This window comes from Triturus cristatus, chromosome 4_1, assembly GCF_964204655.1.
Source record: "Triturus cristatus chromosome 4_1, aTriCri1.1, whole genome shotgun sequence".
Lineage (NCBI taxonomy): Eukaryota > Metazoa > Chordata > Amphibia > Caudata > Salamandridae > Triturus > Triturus cristatus.
Genome location: NC_140585.1, coordinates 750,846,716 through 750,873,950, shown reverse-complemented (window position 1 = coordinate 750,873,950; position 27,235 = coordinate 750,846,716). Strand labels below are relative to the sequence as shown.

At 44.5% G+C, this 27,235-nt stretch overlaps 1 protein-coding gene across 33 annotated transcripts in view; it reads left to right on the top strand.

Annotated features, from left to right (window-relative positions):
• MYBPC1 (myosin binding protein C1) overlaps positions 1-27,235 on the top strand; it is a 330,430-nt gene that overhangs the window by 235,141 nt on the left and 68,054 nt on the right. For all 33 annotated transcript variants that reach the window (XM_085653283.1, XM_085653281.1, XM_085653300.1 and 30 more), the window contains one exon: positions 20,562-20,729. In XM_085653283.1, the coding sequence (XP_085509409.1) occupies positions 20,562-20,729 (168 nt within the window). The remainder of the gene's footprint in view (positions 1-20,561; positions 20,730-27,235) is intronic.

Below are 27,235 nucleotides of genomic sequence, written 5' to 3'. Positions count from 1 at the left end.
ACCTCTCCAACTTAGCCTGCGCTGATGACTTGCTGCTCCGTCCAGACGCCATAGTCCCACCGCAGTCGGCGCTCCTCGTCTCTTGGGTGCACCCACTACTCCCCGCCGCCTGCCGTGGCCAACGCCACTCGGCCTGTCGGTTTTCGCGGATGCACCGCAGTCACGGAGAACTTCCTCCAGGGCCCAGACACCCGGCAGCGGGACCCCGATGGGGGGGGGAGGCCCCCGCTCTCCGCACCAAACAGACTCCACTCCAAAGTTCTAGCGCTTCAACCACGTCGTCTGCTCAGGAGATCAGGCGCCACTGCCGGATCGTCACCTCTCCGGAGTATCCACCGACCAACTAGCCGCCCGGGGCTCTCACTCTATTGTCTTCCGATGGCCGCCATACCGCAAAAGACGGGAGCCGAGGGCCGGTCCCGAATCGCCGCGCCCCAAGAGCACCACCACGGTGTTAGGCGGGCCCCAATAGATCCTCCCCCTCCTGGTCCTCTGAATCGCCCCAGGTCACTCAACAGTTATCTCGCCGGAGTACGAGATCCAAACCTGGGGGGGGGGGGCACCCTGCAGTCATCCGGTGCAGCCGTTTCCAATATCGGCCCCCTAGCGGCCACACAAGAGGGTCACTTCAGCCTTTCACTCCGAAGTACCGGCCGGATTCACTCCTCCGGGCCACCACCGCATCCAGCAGTGTCAGGGAAGGCCACCCATGCGCCACAAGCCCAATCTCAGCCCCGGCACCCGGCTCCACGTCTCCGCCACCACGATGTATGAGCCCCAGCTGCGGCGTCACTGTACCTCACCACTCAGCGTCAGGCCTCTCACCAGCGCACCCGCCAGGATCGGCGCTCCGGTGCGGCGCCCAGGGCTGTCCGGCGTCTCATCTGGGGACTCCGGGTGTCAAGGCACTCCTCTTCCGTCACCCTGGGTGCCAAGCCCCACGCCACCGCCGGAGAAGAAAACAGGCCGCAGCCGCGGTCTCGCGTTGTTTCTGTGCCCAGTCGGGACGCGCACTCCTAGGCCGGGTCAGCGGTCAGATCCCGGGGACCGGAGCCTCGTCCTCACATCTGCACCAAATGAGCTCAAAGTTGGACGCCGGGTCGGCTGGAGCCACGGAACCCTCCGGGACCCCTCAGGGCGCGGGTCGGGAGCGAAGGGCAGGAGAAAGCAGGATAGTTCGGGAGTGGCGCTTCAGAGCCTCGCTACTGAGCGGCCATTCCCGACGGCAGCAAGCCACGCCCCTCATTGCTTAATTTTGATTACAAAATGTTAGCAAAGATGCTGGCAACTAGGTTGCCCCTATTTATGGAGCAGATTATAGCACCAGCGCAAACTGGATTAATAAGGCACAGATCCACAGCTTTAAACTTAAAGACCTTTTTTTCTGTAGTTAACAGAATAAACCCAGCTATCCCTGCTGTAGTGGCATTTTTAGACGCCGGAAAGGCACTGTATTCCGTGGAGTGGCCCTTCTTACATGCCGGATGGGCGTCCCAAAGGGCTTTGCAGACTTGATTAAATTATTGTACACTGCACCTTCCGCCCGTATCCGATTCAACAGCATGATAACAGAACCTTTTCCCATAACTAGAGGCACCAGGCAGGGATGCCCTTTATCACCGTTACTTTTTATAATTGCAATGGACCCACTCATACGCTATTTCCAGAAGGATCACTTACATAGAGGGCTCCAGTTCACGTATGGTCCGGCACTAGTGACCTTGCATGCGGACAATGTGGTGCTGTATGTTAGAACGCCAGAGGTTAATCTCCAGCCACTGTTAGTGGAAATAGTATGATTTGGAGCCCTATTAGGCCTCCACATTAATTGGGGCAAATCTGAAGTGTTCTCACTGACTGATGTACAAGATCGCTCATGCAGAGAATTCCCCCTTCACTGGTGCGAAGCTGAGACCAAATATCTGGGAGTTCACTTGCACGGAGACAAAGAACAGGTGTTACGTCTCAACTATGGCCCAGTGTTAGACCGTCTACAAGCACAAGTGGAGCGCTGGGTCAAATTGCCGCTATCAATGGCCGGGCGGATAGGCATCATTAAAATGATGTTACTACCCCGTCTATTCTCAAACATACCCATTCCACTTACAAACGCTTTTTTCAAACAGGTCCGCACACATTTAATAAAATTGGTGTGGGGGAGCAGCCAAGAGTGAGCTGGGACAGGCTCACCCTCCATTACCATAGAGGAGGCTTTGAAGTACCAGATATGCAGTTGTACTTCCTGGTGGCGCAGTGTGGATATGCTTGTCAATGATACCACCCTGATGCACGAATACCGTATGCAAAACCTGAAAGGGACCTAGCCGACCCAACTCCATAGAATGCGCTTCAGCCCATAGGGATTACACGCGACCCGCATGACATACAAACGTTATCCACCACTTGCTGGGCATGGCAACAACTCCTCAGGAAGACTGGGGGGGGAGACATTATACTCACCAGCGCTGCCAATACTAGCTAACCCATGTTTACCTTCGACGCTGGAAGCTCTGACTAGGCGCACTCTAGTCCAACTGGAGTTAAACAACATAGGGGACTTGTTTCCTAGGGGACATATATTCTCCCGGACGGAGAACCCCCGCTTCTCGTCAGCCACATTCATGAATCAGTTTTTACTGGCCTGTATACAGAACACACTTAGGGGTGTAATTTCAACCTACCCTATAGAGCCTGAGGAGTTTGTGCTGCTCACATCATTCATTACAGATAGCAGCGGGGAGCATATTACGTCCCGGCTGTACAAGGCATGTCTCGCATTGATGCCACAACATGACACCAAAGTTAGGGACTTGTTAACCACAAAAAGCTGCTCCTAGTGTTGTGACCACTGTGAGGTTTGGGTTATATTGTGAGTGAAGGCATCTCACAAAATGTGACGGACTGGTCTCACACACCACCTGGTGTTATGCTTCATCATTGACCAGTCCTCGCCCTCTAAAACCTTGGTTTGATAGAGGGCGGGCATACACCTGATGACAGGGATGCACTTCTAAACTAAGTGGGGGCCCGTGAGGAAGTGAGTGTGATTAAAAATCATTATAGTTATCTTAATTATGTTTTTAATGTGATAGGTAACTATATGATATTAAAATCAAGAGATGGTGTGTGGGGAAGTTATTGTCCCCTAACCGTAATGTGAGAGGTCGACATGTTTCTGCCGTGTTGGCCCAGGTGGGTCCGGGGCATTCAAAATACAAAAAATGAACCCCTATTAAAAGGATAGCATCTCTATTACCACAGAAAAAATCAGAAGAAAAATGTTTTTATATAGCTTTTTCTTGCATTTTTTTATTATTATAAAAATATAGAATTATTAATCAGTTTTTTGTTTACACGTACATAATTTAAAAAAAATTATTTGTGTTTCAAAGATGTTCATTAATAGCCAGCTATTCGTCAGGCTACAATCAACGAGGCAATACAATTTACGGACAAATAAACAACCAAACATCAAAATGACAATCAGTGCAAAAAATCAAACAAAATACCATGTGAATGTTTAGACCATACAAAAAATACACCAAAGAGAAAAAGACAAGCAGACAATTTAGCCTATCAACAGGTACGCCGACGCGCGTTTCGGAGCCTTCCTTCTTCAGGGCGTTAATGGCATTTCAAAGGACAAAGAAAAATCAACTAATCACAACACATAAACAATCATTCGTAATTAACAAAAAAAGAGGAATAACTTTCTGTGCCTCGAAAATGTAATTTCTGAATATCAAAAAAAGTTCACGGTCAAATAGGCCAGAGAATATGGTAAACGCTGGGAAGTTCGGAACCTCGGTCAGTTCGACAGTATATATCCGTGAAGAGAACAATATAGAAGTTCAAGGAGCAATGAAAGCCTCAGCTCATCGGGATCAAATATGGCAGGCAGAGAAAAGGGGCCGTCTTGCTCAGGAGGAAATCGCGATAGCGCCTTGAATCAAGGTATTATTCAGCAGAAAAATAATTCTGGCGAAGATAAGCACTTTAGGAGATAAGGTCCAGTATTAACTAACAAAGAATGAAGCCGTCTTACTCTTGTGAGGATCACGGGTCAGCCATAAGTCAGGGTAATTTGGCATATATTTTAAAGGAAAAAGATCGTGTGATGCGGATCCACGGGCGGCACCTAGTCCATATCGGCAGCGACGGGTCCGGGGCATTCATCCGGAAAGCTGCCTCCTACTTCTCTTACTCAGCTGTGCCAGGAGATTAGCGACAAGACAAAGAAAGAGAATTATGGTGAAAAGTATGAAAGTTCACATAATAGAATGGTGAAAACCGTTTGAGCAGTGTTTTACTTTCTCTGCTGGATTGAGACTGCTAGTTGAGTAGGGAATTCATTCATATATATCCTGTATTTGAGTCACAATTTCAAGGGCAAAGTGTGTATGTGTCAGACCCCGTTTAGGAAGCTAGAGGGTAGACAGAGGCCACTCGGCCCAAACCATGGTGATTAAGATTTTTATTAGTGTTGTTCTCTTGTCTTAACTATTATGGCTCTACAAAATTAAAATCCTTTACACACTTGACTCTCAGGGTAGTGAGGGTGAGAAACACTGGCTTCTCATGGTTTAGTGTGGAAATGGCAAGAGGTCTGAATTCAAGAATCAACCAACAGATGCAATTAAATAATGTCCAGCGCAGGTCTTACCTTTATGAAAAAGTAATCACTATTTAATCTGCAGCAATACTAAATACTGTACAGCATAATGGGTATGGCAAAACATTTGCAGAATGTTGCTTCTAGCAGTGAGGCACTTTCACCCAATCTCTTCCCAGTAATTGCTGTTCTCCCTGCTAAATTTAAGGATTCAGCTATCCCACCATAAGCAGGCTATGGAATTAGTGAGGATTGGGTCAGGTGTAGTTTTCTAAAATAGTCTCACTATTTTTAAGTTCAATAGCTTATTGTTTCCTAGTCTTAATTCAACAGCCTCGCTAGGCTGTTGCATCTTTCTGCAACATAGTGCCTCCTTCTTCAGAGCTCGGCTCCTTGCTGCAAGGCCACAGCATGGCCAGAAGGCTTCGGAGAGGTGCGTATCCACGTTGGTGCTCAGCTCCATAGAAACAACCTACTTTGATGGCTTTGGTCTGGCGCTCAGACAAAGATTTTTGAGGACCCAGGCCGAATCTTTTCACTGCAGTATTTTTGGGTGGTGACAGCTCCTGCGCAGATCGAACTCTCCAATTGGTGATGTAGTCCTTTTGATCTATGTCAGTTTCAGCAGCACCTGATGACCACACCATGTCTGACTGCAGGGTGACATGTTCAGGCATAACTTGGTACAGTTCACTTCACAAACTACACAGAAAAGCCAGAGGGACCTTTCAAGACATGGGTCTATCTCAGCACACTATCTTTGGGTCGTCGGTTTCCTCTGGAGTTCTTGCTGAGAACACATAGGTCTCTCCTCCTGGGCAGTATCTCTTCCTGCAGGGTCTTTCTCTCTACTTTCTTCTCAGCAGTGAGGGAGGTCACTAGGCACTTCAAGCAGACCCATAGCTCCTCCAACAGAAAGTGCTTATTTCAGGTGGTGTCCCCTCACTTGGGCTTGGTGTCTGCAGATTGGCTTTGTGGTAGACCGGTTCTCAGGCAAACACCAACCCTGGTAACACAGGAGATCTTAACTTACTGTGCAGAATACTCCTTCCTTGGTGAAGAAGAACTTGTGGCTGGAACAAGGTTCATACATATTTACCAGACATTGGAAGTGGATCCACTGTCTCAGACTTCAGAACAGGGTTTTTGGTGGTTCTCTTTCAAGGGTGCTTCTCATGTTGCTCTCCATATACAACATAATATGGGTACAAAGAAGAGTGAGTTTTATGTACCTGACTGCCATCAAACTTTCTGAAGCACTAATTGGGGACAGACAAAATGGCAGTGCTGGCCTAGAAACGTCATCACCTCGATAACAGTCCCATTCTTCACCTCTACAATCTATCTACCACATGACAGTGATTAGGAAGAACTAATCAGAAGCCCCTAGCTAACAAAGTTTCAATGTCTCCATCCTCCTTGTTTCCATCCTCCTTGTCCCCAGCCTCCTTGATTCAATGCCTGGGTCTTCTAGTCACAGGAATGCAGGAAATAACCTTCCACCATCTGGGTAAGCTTTCCTTGTCCTCCATCCTGCCCCATGCTCCAACCATGGGCATCTAAAATGAATCCCACTGGCTTCAGCACTCAGACTCACCCCCACATAGTCCTACTTCATACATACTATGCTGGCACATGTGCTTGACTTACACACCAGACGTCAGTTCAAGGCTCAGTGTATCGCAAAACAGAAGAACTTTACACATGAGGGGTCTTTGAGCCATACTCTCACTAAAACAAGTAAAAAGGTACTAAGGATTCACAAAACACGGTACAATGCCACTACCACTTTATGTGCCACGCCCAGGCCAGGAATAGTAATCCATGTCTACTACGAGGGCACGCTTGATGGGCCCCTCCATCTCACCAGACAGGTCATGGACCTCACACTGTCAAGGACATTGCCGCCATGGCTAAAATATAAGTAAGGGTATCAGTTTCACATTGATTCGAGCATTCAAGCCATGGGTAAACATAAACTTACCAATGAGGGAGTATTCGTGACCCATCATGTCTTATTTTAATATTATGGACTAGAGAACTTGAGAAACATCCACTACGCCCCATTTTCATGCAAATTGAGAGACATGCTGCTAAAAAACTGAATACTGCGTAAAATAACATTGTTTCAAGAAACAAATTTAGATTCAAGCACAAAAAAATTCCCTTGATCACTATTTATTCAAATGTCATTTTGGAATTATTTGCTCGGCAGATCCCAGGGAATGTAAGTTTTCTGTTATTTTTGTGTACCCTAATTGGCATCTTGGTGGCAAGACTTGGCTGAAAGTAAGTAACAAACGTAAAGTTGTTCTGAACAGGAGCCCCAAAACATGTCTTACCCAGGGCGCCAAAAATCCTTAAGATGGCACTGATCAAAGCACTTCATGCTCTGGTAATTGGTATCAATCGCTAAATAAATTCTGAAATTAAATGCAACTCAAATATGATTTGGTGTGACAAATAGCAGACAATGTCATACTTGTGGAAAAAAGGGATGCAACCCCTTAAATGATTAAATATACACAGATGGAATAAATAAATACATATACTGGGTATTCCTGACCCTGTGCTAATAACAAATTATCACTGCTGGGGCCTTATTGAGGCCTTACTGCCTTCATTGTTCTGCCAACTGTTCATGTCCACTCTCTAATAGCTACTCCCTTCTAAGTGGTCAGCAGTTAACACCCATTGGCCTTTTCTGGGCCCATAGGCACACTGTTCTCTGAACCAGAGACCTTAACCCACTCACAATGAGTATTCTAGTTCTAGAGGTGTGAAAAGTGGCAGAACTGGTTTCTCCTCCTACTGTGCTGGAGCCTTGCTGTCTACAAGGGTCCTGGCTATGGATATGAGACGCCCAGCCTGGCATTTCCCAGTCAATGTTGAGGTGCTAAAACTGGCATTTGTTCTGCCATCTGTTCCCGTCAACTTCTAGACAGCTAACACCTGCTAAGCGGTGAGCAGTTAACACCCGTTGGGTGCCAGAGGCCATGGTCCTGTGAGCCAGATCCATTAACTCCCTCAGCTAAGGATATGTATTCCAGGTAATAGGTGTAATAAGTGGTAGAACTGTTTTTAAGCCTTTTCTGGGTCAGGCAGCTTACGATATAGTTTTACAAAGCAACTTTTCTGTTTAAGTGTTGTAATCTTCTTTTTAGAATAATGCATCAGCCCCATTGATGTACACTGATGTTCTTTGCCTTGCTACTCATCCAGTATGTGAGGTCATTAGAATACTGAGAGTGTTTGTGCTTTGATAGGAGTCAGTTGGAGCGTATGGGCTGAGCAGCAAGGAGGCTGCTCCTGGTGGGGCATTACATTGGAACATATCATCTTCCTGTAACTTGTAACTGAAGATATAACTTGAAGAATAAACCTACATCCTTTATCTGCATGACCTGACTACGTGGTATACTTCATTTTAACACTGGCGACAATTGGAAAATAAAGTCTACAAGAAGCAAAGTGAAAGGAGATGAAGACAAAGTAAACAAACTGAAGAAACTAAGAGGAAGAAATTGAAGCCTAGAGAGAAGTAGTACGCCCTAGAGGCCCCACCAGTGTCTACTACCTCAGACAGCCTGCAGTTGGAGGGCGCGTGACCTGTTTGGCTTTGAAGGCACGTTGTTAATTGTGTCTGCGTAGCCTATGATACGTGCTATTGGAGTGTAATGCATTTATTTGTGTTTATGTGACGCATCGGAGAAGAATAGACCAGCACCTAACAGTTTGCTAATTTGAACTGGTCATTGCAGTTTTACCAGGCTGTGTTTGCTGCTGGCAGCGTGAACCGGAGGTGCCACAAAGAATGAAGATAAAAGATATTTTCAAGTGCAGCACACGTTGGAACATAGGTGTGAGTTGTCTTCCGTAATTTATAATTTGGCCTTCGGGACAAGTGCAGCACGTGCTGACTATGTGTGTAAGCCTAGCGAAGTCAGGTCTTGTGATTGTTTGAATGCGCCCGGGGCCGCGCAGTGCTGGCCATCGGAGGTAATGTTCGAACCACAGCAGTGCAGGGAGTCATCAGCACGATGATAATGCAGGAAAGAATTTACGTGGCTGTGCTTCTGTTGTGGTGAGTTCGTTGCTAGGGGAGGCACATGCATGCCATTAGCAGCGTGTGCGAAGTGCAAAAGTAGTCAGAGGTGTGGGGAGGCGGTACGAGATGGAGAATTAATGAGCAAGCAATTCCAAGAGGCGCATTTTTGGAACTGCCTGTTGCTGTGGAGCCATGAGTGGCGGGAACGGCAAGCAGCAGAAGTTGTTCTACGTTCCTTGTTTGCCTGGGAGAGCGCGTGTGGGAGCATGCTCAGATGATCATGATGACACAAAGTTGTCAGGCTCTTTTGGCTGTGAATGTGTAGGAGCATTGTTGGTGGATACTCCTAGCTCAACTTTATGATACAGTGGATCAAATGCTAGAACGCCGTCTGCCTGTGCCAGCACTGTGATGTATGCTTAAGAACCAATTATGGTACACGTTGGGAATACCTTTTCCATCCAAGGTATAGAGTTGAGGAGCCAACTTCAGTTACTCATGACGTATTAAGGAGCCGACTTCTTTTACTCATGACGTGAAGCTCTGGAAGCGCATGAGGAAAATTAGAGCCAGGAACATGTGTTGCGGTTATTGACAGTGGATTAACTCGCATTCACATCGTTCAAGTAGAGGTGGTGAAAGTAGTAATAAGCCAATGTACAGCATGGAGATTTAAAGCACAATATTTGTATATCCGGCTGAGAAATTACTCACCGGAGGAAAGATCATTATGTTATTTGTTATAGTCCCATGCTTATGAATGTGGTTTACTTAGAGTAAATACACCTGGTACAGTAGGGGATGTAGTAGCGATCCCTTGTACTTATGTGAGGATGTATTGTGAGTACTTACCCCTTATCCAGTTGTTGGGTGCAAGGTTGGAGAGGGTATGCAGTCCCTGGTCTTGCCATGAGTTAAGTGGATGCAGTAGGGGGTATGTGAGCACTGATCCTGCTTGGATGCAAAAGGGTGATGAAGTGAGTTGTTACCATTCGTGGCAGTGGTATAATAGTAGAGTCATACAGAGAGGTGATGTGTTGGTGTTGTGTTCAGTATTTATTATGTTTTTGTGCTACTCCTGGTCCTGTTTGGATGTTGTAGGGAAGACCATGAGACCATGTTGGCAACCGTGTTTTGAGTATCCTGGGTTCTTAACCTCTTCTGTGCCCATGACGAGATAGTCTCGTCATGGAGCACGGTCGCGCTGTGCCCATGACGAGACTATCTCGTCATGAAACCCGCCCACTAATGTAACGCCCGGCACAGGAGGGGGAAAGGGCGTGGCACAGAAGGGGTTAAGTATTTTGACTATCCTTCTTAAGGGGTTATGGATGTGGGGGCTAGTGTGTTATGTCCAGAGTTGTAGAGTTGACCATCCTTCCTAAGGAGATTAGGATGTAGGGGTTGTGTGTTAAGCAAAATGTTTTAGGGGGTTTGGGTGTTACACCACAGAGTTATGTGCCAATCCTTCCTAAGGGATTAAGGAGGTAGGGGCAGTGTGTTAAACCCAATGTTATAGGGGGGATGGTGTTACGCCCCAGTGTTATGTGTCATTCTCCAGTATTGAACCTTTCATAGGTTCACATGCTTGTATCTTCCCCGTCGTCATGGTGGGAATCTCACGGTAAAAGAATAACCATAGCAGTAAAAGAAAAAACTGCATAGAAAACCCATAGGGAAGTATATAGTTTGTTAGCTTATCACCATTATTATGTGTTCCAAACACCAACCAATCAGCTGCCAGCCCTGAGATCATAATCCCCAGCAGAGCCACCATACCTCAGATTTCCAACCGCCGTCGTGTGAGAAGGAGTCTCCCTGAGCTCTGCTCAGTTCTTGGTTACTTGGTGAACTATTGACCTATCTACATTTTTGGATTGAGGTATTGTTATTCCTCTATTTCTTCACCATGTCTGATGGCTCTAAGAAGAGGCTTTTCAGATCTTGCAAATCTTGTGGGAAGGCCAGATTATATTCTGAGGATCCTCACAAAGAATGTTTCTATTGCCTTTACCCTAAGCACGTCCCCAAGGACTGCAAATACTGTTGCACTTTCTCGGCTAAAATCCTGAAAGACAGAAAAGCTCGCTTGTTATTATGGCTTCAGAAGAAGAAGAATGCCTCAGACTCTGAGTCTGACGAGGGATCTAAAGAACACTCCACTTCTAAACATAAGAGGGAGTTGTCTGAGGTGAAGAAACGTAAAGACAGAAAACCCTAAAGCCAAAGACTCATTATCTTCTTTGCCTCATACACCCCTCAAAAAACCTTCAGAGACGAAGGCTCCGTCGTCGGTCCCGTCGACGAAGACCAAAGTATCTTCAGTTTTGACGCCGACGAAGATGTCGACAACCTTGACGTTGACCACGTCGACGACGACAACCATCTCGACGACGACTGCATCGTCGACGTCATCTACGACGAAGATATCGTCGACGATACCGTCGACGCCGAGTTTCAAATCTTCGATGACAACAAGTTCTATCACAATAAAGAGATTTCCACCGTCGACGGGCTCGTCAACGGAAAAGAAAACAGCAGAATTTACTGCATGGACAAAGATCTCGCCACTTCCCCCTTCTAAACTGCTGGATTTACAGGAGTCAGAAGATGAAGACCGGTACGGAGTAGCTTATAGTCCCTCGCAACTCCAAATTAAAAGCCAGGAGACAAATGAGGAGGAAGTCCAGGAGGTTCAGGAAGAACTGTTGTTTAAAGATTGCCCACTTCAAGGCTCCAAAAGGTATGAATCCTTCCAGCAAGCCTACGATTATGATGAAGAAGAAGAGGATAATGTCAGGGAAGACGCAATATCTATGCCTATCTCCCGAGTCTCTGACTTAAGACATATGATTAACGACTACTATCGCCGTTTCCCAAATGCCAATACTCCTGCCTCCAACACCACAAGTGTACCACAGCAGATGGTTCAGACTCCAGTGGTTCAACCTCCACCTCAGGTGCAAACTGTGTATACCCCTAAAATAATAAAAATTAGGGATGTCTGCGGAAAGCGAGCAGGAGGAACAGCCAGAGGAAGGAGAATTACTGCAAGACGACCCTGGGGTCGATGAGTGGTATCAATATGTGATTTCTTCACCAGTACCATCGCCATCTCCGGCAAACTCATCACCAGAAGACATTGGTGGTTTTCATGACTTAATGGAGAAAGCTTCCAAAAGGTTCGAGCTTTCTTTACCGGTAAAGGAAAGTGAGTGTTTCCTATATGACTTTAAAGAAACTTCAAGAAAATCTATAAGGACAATACCAATCTTGAAGGACTGAAGATTATGAAGAATCCGGCCTCGGTTGCAGTATCAGTTCCTAGGATCGAGAAAAAGTATTGTGCCCCGAAACATCACCAGCGTGCCTGATCGGTCATCCCCGACCGGAATCAGTAGTTATGTAGGCGGCGCAGAGACGCTCCAAGAACACGGTCTCTACTTTGTCGGTTCCCCCTAACAGAGAGGGGGGAAAAGATGGATGGTGCAGGGAAGCGCTTTGCAATGTTGGCAGCGGCTTCTATCAAAGCTACTAATGCATTGGCACTTGTGGTCGAACATCGCTCCACTTTTGTCTCATCTCCCGGAAGCCAAGAAAGAAGAGGCGGCTGTAATTTTACAAGATGGAGCTAGAGCTTCTTCCGAGTCCATCGATATAGCCATGGACATATCATCTCTTGGATTCAGACAAATGGCTGGGGCTGTAGTGCTGCAAAGACAAGGGTGGCTGAAGCCTACATCTTTCAGGCCCGAAGTCCAGACAAAGATTGTGGACATGCCTTTTGATGGGGAGAACCTTTTCGGAAGACATATAGATGATGCATTGCAAGGAATAAAAGCGGACACAGACACTGCAAAAACCTTAGGTTCTCTACAACAAGGAAGATTTCAATCTTTTCGTGGAAAAGGATCAAGAGGCCAGTTTGATTAAAGATTCTCCTTTCAATCTAACAGGTATCAACCTTATCAGCAGGGATACCGTCAATACAATAACAACCAGCAATTTCGCTCCTCTAACACCTCTTATCATTAGCAGTCTAGAAGAAAGCCTGCCGCGTTGGGAAAGGCCCAGGACTCCAGTAGGAGACAGTGATGATATTCAGGTGCTGTCCACCTCGTCATGCCCCAATCAGATCCATTACATCTCTCGCTATTATCATCAGTGGCTGTCAATAACATCGGACAGATGGGTGTTGGATATTATACATCAAGGCCACACCCTGGAGTTTATACAAAAACCTCCAGTACGACCTCCCATTCACAGGAATCAAAGCCATCTCTCAGCACTCAAGGCAGAAGTCTTGGCCCTCATTGTGAAAGTAGCATTAGAGGAGGTTCCAACTCAAGTAGCGAGGGAAATGATTCTACTCGCATTTTTTCCTCATAAGGAAAAGGCAGTCCACCAAATGGAGGCAGTTACTGGATCTCGGAGGCCTGAACAAATATATCAAGAAGATTTCATTTTGTATGCTGTCGCTACAAGAGATTCTCCTAATGTTGCACAGAGGAGATTACATGGCATTGTTAGATCTCTTAGATGCCTATTTTCATATTCCGATTCAGATCAAACACAGACAGTATGTACGATTCGTGGTGGCGGGGCGCCACTACCAATTCAGGGTGTTACCCTTCGGTCTCAGATCCGCGCCGAGGGTATAGCGCCAGTCGCAGCGCACTTGAGACAACAAGACCATCAGATATATCCGTATCTGGTGACTGGCTCATAAAAGGTGCATCGTTCAAGGACACCCGACAATCCCTAGAATGCTGCATGGTGTTATTCCAAAGTTTAGGGCTGCGGATCAACATGGAAAAGCCTTCCCTAGTTCCAGCGCAGTCGCTTCAGTACCTAGGAGCCAAATTGCAAACTCAAGAAGCAAAAGCGTACCCCTCGGAGGAGCGAACGCAAAAAATAATGGAGCTGACAGCACGCTTAAAAGCAAAAAGGTTCACTTCAGTAAGAATCTTCAAATCATTGCTGGGAATGATATCATCCTGCATCCCATTAATCCCCAATTGTCGACTTTGCATGCGGCCGCTGCAAGAACTTCTCGACAAGCAATGGGTACAATCCCTAGGATCCTTCGAGGATCGAAGCACTATCAACCCTCAGATCAGAAAAGCACTGTCATGGTGGGACATCAGGAACAACCTATCAAAAGGTCTGCTTTTCGAACCCCAATCTCCAAGCTATGTCATGACGACAGACACCTCTTTACACGGATGGGGAGCACACCTTCAGGAACTGGAAATACAGGGCCATTGGACAGAGCAAGAAGCCCAATTGCACATCAACATGTTCGAGTTAAAAGCGGTGTTCCTGGGTCTGCAGGCTTTCCTACCCAGAATCCAAAACTCGCCTGTTCTAGTCAGGACAGACAGTACGACAGCAATGTTTTACTTACTGAAGCAAGGAGGCACAAACTCAAAAATCCTCTCAGCTCAAGCCCCAGAGATTTGGAACTGGATGTTACAACACAACATTTCTCTCCAGGTCCAACATGTCCCTGGAGTACACAACACGAGAGCAGACCGCCTAAGCAGAACGGCCTCAATCTGTCATGAATGGGAACTAAATCAAACTCAGCTCTTAAAGATATTCAGGTTATGGGGCACACCAACTTCGGACCTAATAGCAAATCAACACAGCAAGAAATGCAAACATTTTGCAAGTCGATTCCCTCAAGCGGGGTCGTGGGGAAATGCGCTACACATTCGTTGGATGGGGATATTGGCAAACGTGTTTCCCCTGTTCCCTCTCATACCAAGGATACTACGGAAAATGAGATTGGAACCGTGACATCTTATCCTAATAGCCCCGGCTTGGCCGAGACAGTTCTGGTACTCGGAACTCCTCCAGCTGTCAGTAAATCCCAGAGTGCAGTTTCCATTGATTCAGGATCTGATCTCCATGAGAGAAGGGCAAGTTCTTCATCCGCAGTTAACCTCTCTGAACTTGTCAGCCTGGAACATCATGAGCATGAATTTTGTTCCTTAGATATCCCTCAAGAATGCAGGGATATATTATCGAGCTCTCGAGCAATATCTACCAATAAAACTTACACAGCAAAATGGAAGAGATTTTGCCATTGGTGATCAAGATCTGCATCCTTTTCACTCTTCGTCGGAGCAGATACTACCTTACCTACTTCACCTAGCCAAAGCAGGGCTCTCCCATGCTTCAATAAAAGTACATCTTGTGGCTATATCAAGATATCGAGAACACTAAATCATCCATCGCTTTGGTCGCAGAGGATCATTAAGGAATTTCTAAAAGGACTGTTCAGAGAGTTCCCACCTATTAAGCAGCCGTCCATTCCATGGCAGCTCAATGTAGTTTTGTCACATCTCATGAAACCTCTGTTCGAACCGATTCTCAAATCTGAGTTACAGTTAGTCTCTTGAAAAGTGGCATTATTACTCGCCCTCACTTCAGCCAGAAGAGTTAGTAAGATCCAGGCGTTCTCTGTCTCGGAACCATTTCTTCAATTCAAATCAGACACGGTCATTCTCAGGACAAATCCTAAATTTATCCCCAAAGTCCCTACGGCTTTTCATCTCAACAAACCTATTGTATTGCCTCCATATTTCAATAATCCATCTTCGGCAGCAGAGAAATCGCTGCACACTTTGGACATCAGAAGATGCCTCAAATTTTATATTGACAAAACAAGATCATTTCGGAAAACAGAACAATTGCTTGTCGCCTTTGCTGGGCCTAGGAAAGGCTTAGCTCTGTCAAGATCTTCCATTTCAAGATGGATAGCCTCGGCCATCACTTTATGTCATGAGAAGGCAGGAAAGTCTTTGTGCGCCAGAGTTCGCGCTCATTCGACAAGAAAAATGGCAACGTCAACCGCATTGTTCGCGGGAGTGTCGGTCCCGGACATCTGCAGAGCGGCAACATGGACAAATGCACACACGTTTACCAGGCATTATTGTCTGAACACAGCGTGGAAAGTGGACACCGCAGTTGGACAAGCAGTTCTACGGCACCTGTTTCACTAAGGTACCTCTCATTCTATCTACTGGTATGTTTTAATTAGATTGTCTGTTATATGCATTGTCAATACTTGGTTTCATATTTCATGTTAACATGGTGACAAGCACAAAGTCGCATAACTTTGTTTTTGGGGCAGTATAACACATTATGATATTCTAGTATTAGGAAGCAGAGCCCTACACAAAGGGGTCTATCCTACAAACGCTACTTGGGTTATGCACTGCTGACTATTCTGATACAAACATGTGAATCTATGAAAGATTCAATACTGGAGAAAAAACAAGTTACTTACCTGTACACTATGGTTCTACAGTATTGATATCTTTCATAGATTCACATGCCGCCCGCCCGCCTCCCCATTTTCTCAGATAGACCACTTTTATCTCTAGATACATCCTTGGCTCACTCTATGGGCTGGTTGGAAATCTGAGGTATGGTGGCTCTGCTGGGGATTATGATCTCAGGGCTGGCAGCTGATTGCTTGGTGTTTGGACAACATAATAATGGTGATAAGCTAACAAACTATCTACTTCCCTATGGGTTTTCTATGCAGTTTTTTCTTTTACTGCTATGGTTATTCTTTTACCGTGAGACTCCCACAATGACGACGGGGAAGATACAAGCATGTGAATCTATGAAAGATATCAATACTGGAGAACCATAGTGTACAGGTAAGTAACTAGTTTTATCCTTCCAATGGACCACTGCCTACTCTTAAAAAATTTTACTGAAACGTTTTTTGTTTTTATAAAGGCAGACCATTTTCTTTTAAGGAAAACAGGCTGCGTTTAAAATAAATGAGTGTTTTATTCAAAAGCAATCATAGACATGATGATTTGCTGACCCCAGCAGGCCACCATCCCTGTTGTGACTGCGAATCATAGTGGGTCACAATCTGAAGCCTGCCTCATTAATATTCATGAGGTAGGTCGAATTGTGACCCAGTACAATTCAGTATTTTGTAAACCAACCTCATAGTATATAGTTTGATGCGTAAAATCTGTATTTTGCAACCATTGCTTTGTACATTTTACTCCTTGTCCTGAATTGGCCAGTGAAGGAATTAGAAAAATGTTATAAATAAGAGAAAGAAAGCTGTTCATGCCTCCAGACTTGGTCTTGCTCCCAACACTCGAAGTCCTTTTTGCAAAAAGACGACTTTTGCAGTGTTGTGCAGACTCTGGTACTGTCATGGACTGACCATGGCATTTCCAGCTTTCTGAGCTCCCATTTAACTTTTCTTACACTCCACCACTAGGCTAGGATGATTTGTGGAACTAAAAGGTATACCACAATTCATTTGCCCTGAAGGATCTCCACTGGTTCTCCCTGGAAGCCAGTACAATAGTCAAGTTGGCTTGTATCACCTTTAAGGTCCTGCACCACCAAGACTTGGAATACATTTGCTCATCACTCAGACTCTCTGGCGGCAATAAAAATTTGAGAAACCTTTAAATTCTAAGACTGAAATCTAAAAACTTCAGATCCCACAAGTACACTTCACATTTTCTGAAACTCACTGACAACAGAGCTGAGACATTTGGAGGACCTTCTCCAATTCTACCAAAAGCGAGACCTATACTTGTTGAAACTTTTCCTGGGCTAGTATCTGTCTTCTATTTTTTGGACTGTCCTTCCGCTCCCTCTGCCCTGTTCCACATCTCTGTAAGACTTCTCATGACTCACCCAACCACACACGCCCTAAGCTTCATTCCTTTACATTTTCTCAATACTTATAAAATCTGCCCCATTTTCGCTCTTGAACCTCATCATGTAACTCTTCCTCCGTTGCTCTGTTCCAACTTAGTATGCTTAACTGTATCTTCTGACTATCTTTTCTCTTCTTGCCCACCCCCCAAGCTTCCAAGGACTTTCCTGATCACTCAGTTCTTTCTTACATGATTTTTCTTCTACAGAGAACCTGTCTATTCTGCTGTAAATTACCCACTTCGTTTAATTCTGATCTGTGCAATATTCTCGTTTGATTTGAATATGTTAGATATCCTCAAATTGTTCACTTTTGTATACTTGATTTCTCTAAGTTGCCAGTCCTCTGTAAGGTATGCCACATATCTTCAATGTTGTTTCTCTGTACAGAATGCCAACACCACTTTGGTGAGTAGCACCTTATAAAATGCATTGTAAAGAACCCCAACAGCTTCTCTAATTATAATTCTCACGCAGATAAATCAACACACACATACACAATTAGAAACAAGTCAATTTGTTTACAAGTAAATGATGCTTAAAGACAAGCTCACACATCCCTCCGTCCACACACATAGACATCCCTACATTTATGCATGCAAACACATCTCACCATTCACCACCTCCCTACACCCTTCCTCTATTAACACTCAGGCATACACACACACTTGACGATCTGCCAAGTAAATTGGCACATGTAGATTCTGTTTTACCATCTGGAGGTACCAGACCCCGGTGTACATGCCTGGCAACCCCGCAGTCAACAGTCACTGAGAAGTATATTTTGAAGTCACTAACTCACTGACACTTTACCGTGTCACAGAATCAGTAAAGAAATGCAAGTGCAAACGGGTAGGCAAACAGACCAGAAATGGATTTCCTGGGTTGTGGGGAAAATGCGAGAGTTTTGTTGTATCTCAATGGCAAGAACCCAGTGCACAGCATAGCATGTAAAGAAATATTCAACAAGGACAGTACTTGTGTGCAGGTGAAGGGGAAAGCTCATTTTCAAATCTCAATCCATCAATTATTCCAAAACTCTAGGCACCAAGGCCCTGATTCCAGATCCGAATTCAACCCCTAGCTCATAATCAGAGCCTAAAGAAGAGGGTTTGGCATAAAAATCACGTAATTTCGTACAAATCACTATAAAGAGAATTGAGAATGGCAGACTAGCTTCATAGTATCTGTAAGTACTGTTTGGTGTTCGCGATACACACAGGAACACTGATAAATTTCCATCTGAGGAAGTGTGCTTTCCTCTCCTAATATATATCCCAAGTGTGCATTTGTGATAAGTACATAAAGCGTCTTGCTAGAGAATGGGATATAAAAATACTGGCTTCCTTGTGATTGTACTGAGCCTCCAGTCTTTAGGAAAGTGGTGCTAGTCTGTTCCAGCAGTCCTTTCTTCCAGCAAGAGAAGGTTTTTGAAGGGAATCCCATCATTGTGATTCACACGGTAAGCAGAAAAGGGCGGCTTCCTAGGACCTCTTTAAGATACTACTGGTCTTTTCACTCTAATGTTCAGTACTGTATATAAATTATATGAATCAGCACATCAATATGTTTATGTTTCCAGCTTCTTACAGGCACTCTCTTAGGGTCCGATTCTGAGGCATGTTGTGTGCCTGATAGAACTTCTGGCCTTTAAGTTGTATACTTTGTGTTGAAAGTAACATATCACTGGCACCAACACTCCCTGGTAGTACTGCAGGCCTGGTGCTGCCCAAGTGCGGAGGAGTGCGGGAAATCGTCACAGGTGCAGATGTGACCAATATTGGCAGGGATCCTGGTCGAAGCCTACTACCAGCACCACCATTTCAGCTGTTACTACCTGTTTTGGCATTATCTGCTGTAATACGTGACAGGAAGGAGTGGGCCTTCTGTGGGTGAAGTATTGCTACTTCCTTAGCATTCCATCAATACAATCAGGGTTTGTTTAGCTACTTTTAGACATAGAAACAATCCCACACAACACACCTCCCTGTTGCTCAAGAGTAGAAAGATCTCTTTCATCCTCAGTTAAACTCCACCTGTTGTGAAATGGTCCACCCTCCACCTCCATTGTCAGAAGGCTATGCTTTCCTCTACCGCTGAGGATAATACATGTTGGAAGATTCTGTTGCATCCCCTTGTTTTAAAGGTCACAATGTTGCATGCCTCTATTCCCTTTCCGCATGGCAAAGACCAAAGCCACCAGTCCCATTGCACTATATGCTTGGCGCGGATCTAACCAGGAATCTGTGTTCGCCCAAGAAACTGGGCCTGTCAGCGTTGTCTGTCTGTAAATGTCAGTGAGTTAAATATTGGATGGAAGGGATGAGGCAATAGGAGGATCTACACAATAATGTGTTGAATATGCATGAAGAATGAAGGTTACTGTGCCTAGAAAAATGTTTCTTATATTAAAGTGAGCCTATATGTGTGCTTGTATCGTTATGCATGCGGACTCAAAAAACGAGTGCACAAATAGCTTTTATTTAACTACGTGCACAGTGCAACAGCTTATTACTTGAAATGCTTGTTACATTCACAGGACTCTCAAGCGAAAAAAAGCAAAACTGCACAGCAATCGAAAAGATATAGTTACAAATCGTAAAGGGCAAAAAGTTTGAAAAAAGAGAATTTTTCCATGGTTGTGTAAAACTAATTATTTTATGAATTATTGAAATAGTTGACATGAAAAAATTACTTTGGAGTTGGCAATAACCCCAAAGCTCAATTTTTTAATCAAAGTTCCCACTCTTTTTCATTTGAATTGGGTAAGTTCTCAAACTATTGAGAAAATGGAAAAGGCATGCCTGGTATGGTGCAAAGCAAAACACAACCAAATAAGTATAGTAATTAGCTCAAACATTCTCTGTTATTATGTTTGACCTTAGGGACTCCAGTTCCACCTTTTTGAAACCATCCATACTAAATAAGCCTTAACCTTAAAGGGTTCTACATTTCCCGATAAGTTGCGTGATTAGCTCACCCAGTCCAGGATTTTTCATTCCGGTACTTGTAGTCCTGCATTTAGATTGAGGTAAACAAGAACACTGGAGTGTGAGTGCATCTCAAGTTCGGTGGCGGGAAACTTAAAATGGCTGCTTTACTCGAGAAATCCAACCCTGTTTTGTCAAGTGGTCAAGTGGTAGCATGTCTCTGGAATTTATCATTTTCTCTCTTTTTTTTTGTTTTCAGCGGAACAATGGATTGTGGCAAACCCAGAAATGACAGACAAAACAAGGTTCACAATTAATGGTTTGCCTACTGGTTCAAAGATCTTTGTGCGAGTCAAAGCTGTGAATGCCGCCGGCCCAAGTGACGCCAAGCTGCACCCACAGCCTATTTTAGTAAAGGAAGTCATAGGTAAGATAACTAGCTCTCTCTAAAGCTCGGACTCTCTTTGTATTGTTCTCTACCACGTATAGCAGATGCGGTTCAAGTGTCCCAAGCAAGTGACATTCTGGCCACAATCCAGTTCCAACTCCAGCTCAGACTTTGAGTTGCCATGGAGCAGTGGAACTGCAGAATGTTCCACTCCATGGACCTCTCTTAATACTAAGGCAAGGTCCCGTTACAACGTCGAAGACTTTGGTCAACTCAATGTGGTTTTACACCAGGACCTCCTTGCCCACCAGTATGCTCTGCGATTGTATTGTATTTCACTCTTTCTCCTTCTGCATCTCTCTTTGTCTCCCCTTCTCTCTTTCACTCTCCCTCTCTGTTACTCCTTATCTTTTCTTCTCTCTCCTCCTCAACCCCCTTTCATGCCACTTCCCTCTCCCTAGTTCACAAGGGCCTAAGTACGCAAAGGTCTTGGTCATGTTTTTGATTTCTGACCTACAAACCCATTGCAGCATCAAATGCCCATTCGTTACGATTTCCGAATCCTGCTTCATTAATGCTAATGAGGCAGGACTGCATTTCTTTGAACGCAGGGATGGAGGCCCGCAAAGGTCAGCAGACCTCCATCTCCGCGTTCAAAATCGCAAAAGTACATTATTTTTCTGATTGCTGTCTCTTAAAATGACTTGGATTGAATTCAATTATTATTAAAAAAATTATTATCAAAGCACAGGCCTTTCCTAATGCTGGCAGAGAGCTGTAAAACATAAAAATCAAGTAAGAAAACAATTACACATCAATAAAGTGCAATCAGCAATAGTACAATTCAGAAAGCAAGGGACTGTACAGCAAAAGAAACAGTCTCAAATGTTTTTCAACTCTTTTCTGAAAATTAATAGGATAGGAGCAATTTGAATAATGTAGGGGGGGGGACAATTCGCAACCATAGGTGCAGTGAGTGAAAAAGCCCAGTTGGTCATCTTATGAAGAAGCTGATAGTTGAAGCTCCTTATACAAGAGGGTTGTCTTTAACTATACCTCCATGTTGACACAGGTAAAGGACATATTACTGTCTTGAATTGTTCCATAGACCATGGAAATAATAACGGGGGCAGCCTATGAGAAGGGTGGGAAGGACGGGTAAATTGGTGATTTGATGGTTTGGTGCCTGCAGACTCCTAAGTATGATCCTGATATATCTCAAGCTGTAGTATGACAACTGATTCTTAATTTATAAATCGCAATAACATATGTTTAAACCAAAACAAAAAAAGGGTCCTTGCACATTCCAAGCCTTATATGTACGGCAGAGAAGTCGGAATTGAATGCGAGCCTTTAGTGGCAACTGGTGGCGAGCTTTGAGGAGTGGGGTCTTCACTTTTCAATGTGCCCTCATTCTAGCTGGTGGCAGAAGACAAAACAACTCTGATAAGAGCATGCTTTGTGATCCCACTTAAAAGTTCTTTACCCACATCAATGTGAGACAACACCCACGAATGGATTGCAACCCTAAAGGCCTGTGTTGGGGGAAGTGTTTCACACAGCGAAGAAGAAAGTTGGAAGTAACTCGCCCTTGCTTTTCCACAGCTGTGAGCATGCCTGAAAGCTTAAAATCAAGAAGAAACCCTAGCGAACTGACTGAATTAGTTATCGATGGTGGCAGCAGAAAGCAAGACAAATTTGATCATTTGAGGCTGCCTTTCACCATCAAGATTCGATCACCTGAAGGCAGTTCTGCAGGTGGTTGATGTAAGCCTGTGTTAATAATATTAGGATTTGTTTGGGAGTCACTTGTATACTGATAGACTGACACTCCGTGCTCAGTCAGCAAATCTCCAGGGGCTCAGATTACAGATTAAACATTGTTGATGAAAGAGTAGAAACCTGTGGCACTTTGCAGTGTACGGCCAGAGGAGAGGACCTCACAATACCCATCAGAACACATTAAGAACCAGAATCCCAGCCCAGGGCTCTTCCACTGATACCCACAGCAGAGGATAAAACTGGCCCAAATGTTGAATGGGACACCATTCCAAAGGCTGCTGAAAGATCCAGCAATATAAGAAAGTACATGGTCCTTTCATCAGATGCTTGTAGGATGTCAACCACCATCTGCAGAGCAGCTGGCTCTGTACAGTGAAGGAAACCAAATTGTGACGGATAGGTTCTCAAATATTGGCCATATTTCTATTGGTTTCTAATTTGGAGTGACACAACCTTCTAAATATTTTTATGCAAAAGGGAAAGATGGATTATGGGTCGAAACTCCTTTGTTCTATATCATCCAGGAAGGAGTTTGTTTTTAGGAGAAACAAGATAAGGCCTGTTTTCAAAGAGGATGGAAACCAGCCTTGATTTAAAGACGAATTGATTATGATACAGAAGGGTGCAAGTCCTTAGCCTGGAGTAAAGATTTTTGCTTTGGCAATGTCATAGGTATAATAGGTGAGCTTTAGAGATTCTAAAACTGAAAAAAGGTGAAGTGTTTAAATTTCACTACAAGAAGGCCATGAAGACATTGCTCGTGGAATAATTGCATAATCTGATGCAGATAACATGGTAAAGTCGATATTATTCAAGACTAAAACGATGGTATTCACAAAGTATAGGTTAAATGTGGTGCATGCATCATCAATATAAAAAAGAAGCAAAAGCCCATGGTTTAACGCATTGCTGAACAGAGCAAAATAAATGCATTTAACAATTGGGTACAGAGGCAATTAAATCTCTCTAATAGCCAGATCTTCCTCTTGTCTCTGCATTCTTTACTAAGTGTTTTTAGCTGTTCCATCACCATTCTTTGTCTACCTTCTGAATGAGACATTTGCAGTTTACCAAAGTTAGGGTATACCAAGGAAGCTATTTGGACAAATGATGCGTTTATCTGAACCAGAACAACTTCACTGACAAAATAAAGTGCTTGATCATGAAATATGTTGAGGGTAGGGTCAATATCATTTTTGGGATCTGGGAGCTCGACTGATTTGAGGATTGCTTGGAGTGTTGTATGTGAAAGATGTTAAGTTTTGAACTGGAATTTATTCAGTTTTTAGTTGTTTCATCTGACAAGTCATAAAAAAAGAATCAGTCGATGGTCTGTCCAATCCAAATTTAGTGGATCTGGAATGGAAAGAGAAGGGCGAGCTATTATGAAGCGACGTGTATTTCCCTGATTGTGTACGAGTAATGGAACAAGTTGATAGTTGCAAAAGGATTCTAAAGACTTGAAGAACTTATTCAGTAGATTAGGATGATTTAAATCTCCCAAAAATATTATAAACACAACCATAAGACAATGAGAAACCAGATTTGTTAGTCTTTAAATAAGTTACAGCAAAATGATGGATTGTGATCGAGCACATGTAAAATAAATTGTCCATCATCGCTACCATTGTGGGGACTTTGTATCCAGGAGCACTCAGGGTCCCAGAAGGCAGCCCCTGCCACGATATTCAGCTGTGTCCCGTTAAGGTGCTATATAGCGCAGTACTATGTCCCGCAGCATATGTCAATCAGCACAGCTATTGTGGGGACTTCCTATCCCAGGAGCACTCAGAGCCCCAGGAGACGGTCCCTGCCACGATCTTCAGCTGTGTCCCGTTAAGGCGTGGGTCCATTCTGCACGCATCAATACCAGGAAAGGCAGGGCTGGGCCACTCCTTTGGCTTTAGTCTTAATCACCCCTGTGATGGGTAAGACTTTCCACATACCGAAGGCCTTGGTAAGGGAAAGAGAGGCACACAGAATAGGATTAGATCGTTCCTTAGTCAACCAAAGAAGGACTGCACCCCAAGAGACCCTTGTAAGAAATCATATGCTGTTAGTATTTCTCCTTTAATGTTTGTACAACCAGCCCCCACTCATGACCCCTTGACTCAACAGACACCACCTTTTACTACAACTGCACCTGATATTGAATGTTCTAACCTATTTGCAGTCTTGGGATCTCTGAATAATGTACCTGAAGGCACTAGGCTAATAAGGGCCAAGCATAGTGAGGCCAGCGAAGACACAACTGCGCAATTAAACTTGCTAGGGGGTGAAATCCTGAGCACGCAGGACTGCATGGGTAGAATATTTAAAACGTTGAAGGAAAAACTAGATAAACTTCCGGTTCTAGTTGCAAATATAAATACCAAACTGGAAGATAGCCAGGATAAGGTTTCTCCTGAGTATCCCAAACTAACCCCCAGCCGAAGAGTAGGCGTTCCCGAGAGTAATGTAGCTCACCTTGGTAAAAGTAACTATGCTAGACCCGTAAGGGCAAGCACTGGCACGAGCATGAAAGCCCCCCTGCCTGCCTAAGAGCATGCCGTGCTTATATGGCGGGAGTCACATTCAGATGACCAACATAGGCAGAAAGATCCACTCTTCTGCAATAATCATAGAAAGGATATTGATAGAGACTACTGTGAGCCTCCCAATAAACGCCACGACATATATAGGACTAATGTCCCAAAAATCATACAAGGTACTTGGGAAATGCCTGCATCATTTGTTAATAAAGCCATTAATTGGCTGAGACATACTAGAGGCTGCAGATCTATTAGGGACGACGTATTGTATGCCACAAGATTCAAGAGTGTTGCCTCTCCAAATTATTCAATAGGGCTCAAATTGAGGAACCCCGGCCTAGGGGAAGGGCTAATTTCACTTGAATTGAGGTTTAAGCTGACCATGAAGTCCAAGATAAGACTTAACTCAACAATTCAAATGCACAATCAGATTGTAAGACCACTGAGACCCCAATACTCTTTGATTTACCACTCTTCTGGGGTCTTGGTAGATCTCTCCAAGAATGATTGACTGAATGATGCCTTGAGGGTCAATACTACTCTTCCGACCAATACTGAGAGAGATTTTGCTACCTACCTAGGTGCTTAGGCCCTAAGTTCATCATATAACAGTGAAATCGGTGAACGAAGCTTCAGTAATGATTGGAATGCCCCAAACTTCAACTAGCTCTTTGGACCATAAATTATGACATAGTGCCAGCTAAGGCAGGGAGCGAGGGTAATCAGGATGATTCCACCAGGCTGTTATCTTGGAATGTTGAAGGGGTTAGAGCAAAACTTGCAGACCAAGAGTGGGGGTCTTTATAGATCACTATCACATTACATTATGCCAGGAAACATGGGCGACTGACCCAGTTTCTAGATCCGGATTTGTTATCTTCAGTGTAAATGCAGTACGATCCCCCGCGGATAGTGCGTCAGTTGACCTACTGACTTCGTTGAGGCAGGATTTTTTCCCACAGTCAAAGTGGCCTCCTCATTAAATAGGGACTTGTTGGGTCTTGAAATACAAATAAATGCACCATCAGGAATCAAACATATTGCTATTGTTAGTATCTATATAAGATCTGCCCCCCCCCCCCCTCAAATGTCGAGTCTAATACAGTGGATCAACTCTCAGACATGCTGGGTCAATTCCATTGGAAAGCCCTCAAAATTATTGCAGGCAACTACAATACCTGTCTTACTGATGAAAAGGTGATGGGAGATCAGACGATCAACCGATATGAAATAATGCTTGGATCAAGGGTGCCCCAGGGAGGAGGGAAAAAGTCAACTAAGCGACAGCACAGCTAGAGGCTGTGGCCATAGTGCGTGAGCTGAGAATAACAAATGGCAAAGGATTAAACTCTGATGGCCCAGTCCTGCCTTTGTGTCCATTCTCTGTCCTCCAATTCGAGAGCAGTCTGTAGTATTTAAACAGATCTGTTGATGGGAGGTTTTTATCAGCAAACATTGAAACAGGAAGTGTTGCCGAAACGCTCAGCTTGCAGGAATAAACATCTTTGAAATTGACCCAGTGAGTGCCCGTCCTGCTTGTTGTAGGAGTCTTGTGTGTTTTTTATATACATATATATATATAAATATATATCTATATCTATATATATATACAGATATATATACATATATTACCTACTGGCGGTCGCCAGTAGGTAGTTATAGTTAGGACCCTGTTTCCATAGGAAAACCGCAACATTCTATTTGGAATAACTTTGGCGCCGGTCGACGAATCCTCGCGAAATTTTCAAAATAGGTGGGGCGCTACGCTCCGCTCCTACCCTGAAAGTCTCGGGGGGATTCGTCAAGTGGGGGCTGAGAAAAAAGGGGGTCCCAAAACGCGTTTTTCCCATGCATTTTTCCATAAGACCTTTAGACACAGCTACAGCCCGAACGGCTGAACAGAGTTACTTGAAATTTGGCAGAGAGGTAGTCTACAGGTCAAGGAAGTGCCTTTTGTAGATCTGGTGTAAATCTGTTCAGTAGTTTCTGAGAAAATAGCCTTTAAATCAATATATATATCTGTGGCAGCTTACGGTGCGCTTACCGTGCGCTTACCGTAAGCTTACCGTACGCGTACGGTGACGTGCGCGAGCGCGATTCTGATTGGCTGTTAGATCTTAGTAAACATTCGAATCGGTCGAAACCAGGAAGCGGCGGCCGCCATTTTCTCTCTCGCACTCTGAGGGGGAGGAAAAACAAAGGTGGAAAATATGTAAAGGAGCTTGTTAGACA